Source organism: Morone saxatilis, unplaced genomic scaffold (assembly GCF_004916995.1).
Source record: "Morone saxatilis isolate NCDOM2014 unplaced genomic scaffold, NCSU_SB_2.0 Contig0, whole genome shotgun sequence".
NCBI lineage: Eukaryota > Metazoa > Chordata > Actinopteri > Moronidae > Morone > Morone saxatilis.
The window spans coordinates 10,073,696-10,078,653 of record NW_023339650.1 but is presented as its reverse complement, the minus strand read 5'-3'; the positions used below and the strand labels follow the sequence as shown (position 1 = coordinate 10,078,653).

Below are 4,958 nucleotides of genomic sequence, written 5' to 3'. Positions count from 1 at the left end.
AAAAATATCTTCTTGGCTATGGTTTGTGAGATTAACAGGATTTTTCTAGGATAGAGGATTTTTGTAAACGTGTAATGCAAAGATGTCAAACAGTGCAACAATCATGCATAAGTGGAAGTTCCAGAGAATACTGTCACACTCAGAAGCTCATGACCTTTGACCACAAGTTTTGACAGAAGATGATATGGATGACAGCTAATATGCCAACGGCTTTCCTTTAGACAACTGCAGAGAGTGGAGAAGCATTCAAGGATGCCAAAATCATTTAGGAGGGAGGGCAACAACTTGCTGTTTTCTCTGCAGGAAGTTCCTCAGTACATTGTTACACCTGGTTGTTTTGCCTCTTTGAGGATCCTGATTTTGTAATCATTTATTAAAAATAAATGCCTCCACCCCTTCTGCTCTCTCCTCAGATCCGGACTTTGCAGACATGGGAGTACCCCCACCTCTGCCCTGTAGGTATACTCCCTCACTCTCGTTCTGCCTCTGTTTCTTCCTTTTTATCTGTCACTTGTTTTCACATTTGCTCTCTCATTGCTCTTTTTGTCTCAATAAAACTATTTATACTAGGATTCCTCTAGTTATATACATACAATATTTGTGTTCTAGTTATCTAAATTATGTACATATGTGTACCTGTTTGGTATTTGTGAGCCCATGTGTTTGCTTGAACAACACTTGTGTATATATATATATGCATATGTGTTGTGTATATGCATGTGTTTGTGTGTGTTTATGCATATGTGTGTGTTTCAGCCTGTCAGTATGACATGGTTGGTCCAGAAGGTATCGTTGAGTCCCATCAGATCACGAGAGACGGGAAGGCTGGCGCCACAGAGGCCGTCGACTGTAAATGGTACATCCGTGCTCCGCCGCGCTCAAAGGTTAGTGACATAAGAAACGCTCCCATCCAACTGTGAATTAGATTTACTGCCAAATTCTGAAATGTCACATAAAACACAATGGAAATGAAATTGTGTCCCATTCAGCTGAGCTGATGACAGCATAACGCAGTTATGTCAGACAACAAATCAACAAGAAAAAATAGATGGTACAAGACTTTGACAAATACTGCGTGTCTTCATTCATTCCAGCTTCAAGATCTATTGAATATTTTACCCTATTAATTTGCTGTTTTCATTCAGCATTCTTTCACATGCAGTAAGATCAGGGGTTGCATCAGGAAGCTTTGATATTGCATGTGGGTTTGTCTGCAGCTGTCAGCAGTATCCCAATGTGAGTGTTCGTGGCTGCGGGGGAACTTGTTCCCCTGCTAGGGTCAGACAGATAGGCAGAAGGGTTTATTTGGGGTCAGGCCCATTTTTTTAATCAGCAAGCTGTTGCCAAGAGGAATAGAGGGATGGAAGGAGATAGAGAGAGGGAGAGAGAGAGAGAGAGAGAGGACCAGACAGACAGAGAGAGAGAGGGAAGGAGCGTTAGTGCTGATGAAATAGTGTTGCCATGCAGTTTGACCCTGAGGCCTGCTACAGCCTGCATTTGTTTTCTCTGCCAGTGTTCTCCACGCTGCCCTGCATACATATACAAATCCTGACACACACACACACACATACACATGCACACCTCTGCTACATCCCCAAACACACGGTAGACATGGTTCCTTATCTACCAGAGGTACCCGTGCTGCATTAATGCTAAAGGATTAAACGTTTCCCGAGGGTAGAGCAGCAGTGCAGGAAAAGGCCACATTTTACAAATGCTATAACTTCTCCTATGAGTCCATAAGGCTTGATCATATACGCACACACAGTCCAGTCCATGACTGCAGTAAATCTGCTGCTGAAATAGTGTTGGCCCTCTTCTGGGTGCATTTGCAAGGTGTTACACATTTTTACTTTGACTTTTATGGTTAGAACAATTCACTCAAGGACAGAAAGTATTATAAGGTCTACTTTTTGAGGATTTAAAGGGTTTGGTCACATTTACAATATTGTATTTGTAAAATGTGAGGTAAAATAGACCTGCAATTTATGTTGTAATGGCTTCAGGGATGTTCAGAAAACTAGTTCAACATTTTATTTGAGACCTTTTTAGTGGAAAATGTAAGAGACAATGAAAATAGACATGAAATGTATATAAGAAAAGCCTCCGTTAAACTTAACACTTAGAGGTTACTTGGAAAATCTGAAGTCAACACATATAAAATGGTGTACCTTATAGGTTTTTGGGCTTTTATTGATAGTGACAGCTGAAGATAAGCAGGAAGCAGAGAGAGAGGGGATGACATGCAGCCAAAAGGCCGCAGGTCAATTCGAACGCCTGGGCCGCTGCAGCAAGGACTTAGCCTCGGTACATGGGACGCCAGCTCTACCGTTGGTCCCAGGAATGAGATAAGGCAGCAGCAATGTCAGCTTAGCCGTGTCACTATTTGTTTCACTAATTCAACGCCTGTTAATGTTACAAGATGTTATCCTTTCCTTTTTGAGGCCACCACAGAGATCTTTTTAAAGTGATACACTCCACATTAGGGAAGCTATTAAGCTTTGTTCCATCCATGATAAAAAAAAACTGTGATTTGGTTCATAGTATTTTTTCATGCAGGTTTTTCATGCTGCAGGCTCTTGAACTGTAGACACACACTGGCTTATGATATGAATGGCTGATAATGTTGGCGTGACTGTGATTCATGGCCGCAGCACTTGCTTGGCTCTTATCTGACATATTCTTCGGGTCGCATATTTCTCGCTAATGCCTTTAGTTTTCCTTCAGAAATGCCCTTCAGATTCAGCTACTTTTAAGCCCCAAGGCTGCAGGAACTATAAGACTACGTCATCCGCCTCTCTTCTTCTCTTCACCATCAGCACTCAGGTGGAGCCATACAATAAGTAACAATGGAACAGGTATTAGGTGGAACCCCTGTCTGTAACGGTCGATTCTAAAAAGAAGCATTGATTCCTCAGTGTGGAGTGCGTAAGTCAGCCAGTACGTTGTGACTACGGCACCAAAGAGGACCATAAGTCAGTTTTGTGTGTCCCATACATGCCTCTGTAAATGTGTATGTGTGAGGCTGTATATGTGCATGAAAAAGCGACAGAGTGAGCAAGCCTGGCAGTATGATATATTTCATCTGGTCTGAATCAGTGTCATATTTCACCCTGCAGGAGTATCTCACTAGACAAGTCATGGGCCAGAGGCTGACAGTCATTGGCGGTGATGGACAAGCCGGCAAATAAAATTTTTAGCACAGATCTATCTTCAGTCATACAGTCCTGGAGCTCTTACCTATATCGGCACTGTTAACACTCAGTTAAACATTGAATATATAAAACTTACTGTATCTCTCTGTTTCTCACTTCCTCTCTCTTTCTAAAGCTCACACATGCATGCTCACATGTTACTGCAGTGAAACCCCAGCCCATCAATGTCTATGTGCATGCGTTGGGTTGTGCTGCGTGCAGGGCAGGGTTTTCATTTCCCTATGCTGATACAGTACTGCACTGTACCCAGTGTGCCTGAAACAGCAGAGAGATAATGACATCCTATACCAGAGGCTCTAATTAGACTGCACCGGAGCACTCCAGAGAGAAGGGAGAAGAGGGGGACAGAGGAGGAGAAAAAATGGGAAAGGAGGGGATAAGGGAAAGATATACTTAATAATGCATTTTGTCAGAGATCTAAATGTATAGGGATAAAGTTTAGGGGTGAGATAGCAGATGGCGGAGAGAGGGATGGCGTGAAAGGTAAGGAAAAGGGGAGACTGACTGAAAGATATACCTGCAAGTAAGCAATAATGACCATGTGTTGTTGCCAGAAGTGACAGCACTGCACCAATTTTAATGCCATAATGTGATTGCTTTACGCCACCATGTGTCATTTTAATTTCAGCTTCTCCTATAAATAGATTTCTCAGAAATTGCCCCCTTCCCCAAAAAAACAAACAAACAAACAAATTAGCTATAGCTGGTATCCAAAGTAATGTAAACAACCAACATGCAGTTAGTTGGTAGAGCCTGTGCAACACAATATCACCTTTACAATAAAGAGATAATCGATGTTTCAATGAAAAGAGTTTTACAAAATAACGACTCTCGTCAACTGCAGTCTGCGTTTTTCTAGTAACATTTCTTCTTCTTGTTGTTTTTTTTTCTGTTTGGACAGCTGTCTTAATTCAGCTGACAGCTGTAAGTTGTGGAGGAATATTTTTTAGTTGCCTCATGTTGACTCGTAACAGTTACTGCATTTTCCACAGACATCATTTGTGTCCTGTCTGTTTCTCACCACACCTGCCTGCACTGTCTGACACCTTCTGTATCTTTTCATGAAGATAATGGCCAAAATATGGACATTCATTCTGACTGTAATGAACACCACGAACAGAGTGAGAACATATTCTTCCCCAGTCAGTGATGGATTCTGCATCATTATTGGGCGCTGCAGAATCAATGAAGAGGCAGCCTATTTTCCTGCTGGAGCCAATCTTTCGTCCTACAAATTGGTGATTGTATCTATCTGATCCATTGCCATCATTTGGCTTTGTGATGCCATTTGTACTCTGATTTTTCTTCATCATTCTCCAGTTAGATCAGCTCAGCAACAAGAGCTGTAGAAAAACCAACACGAAAAGCTTTTATTTATGTATCTGTTGAGTTGGAAAATGTCTCTCTCAGATAATGAGGCCTTCCTGATTGCCTTTCCGGTCAAATCTAGTAACTGGCATCTATCAGACATCGCTGTAGTGATGGCAAAGGTTGAGCAGAGATATGACAGGCACGAGGAAGTGCAGTTATTATTTTTCCATGCTAAACTCAGCAGGATGCACAGAAGCAAAATGGAAACAATAGCAGTCTGTGTTACCATTTACACCATTTCATGTAGTAAAAATGATAAATTTTTGATTCAAGGCAGTCATCTTTTACAGCATAAAAGGGTGTATGTGGCAACAAGGTGTAAAGGCTTTTTCTTTTATCACTGTGTGCCCCCCCCCCCCCAAAAAAAAAACA

The 4,958-nt window shown here is 41.8% G+C and overlaps 1 protein-coding gene across 2 annotated transcripts in view; it reads left to right on the top strand.

Annotated features, from left to right (window-relative positions):
* neto1l (neuropilin (NRP) and tolloid (TLL)-like 1, like) overlaps positions 1-4,958 on the top strand; it is a 68,766-nt gene that overhangs the window by 44,342 nt on the left and 19,466 nt on the right. For both annotated transcript variants that reach the window (XM_035657574.1, XM_035657568.1), the window contains exons 5-6: positions 414-455; positions 757-884. In XM_035657574.1, the coding sequence (XP_035513467.1) occupies positions 414-455; positions 757-884 (170 nt within the window). The remainder of the gene's footprint in view (positions 1-413; positions 456-756; positions 885-4,958) is intronic.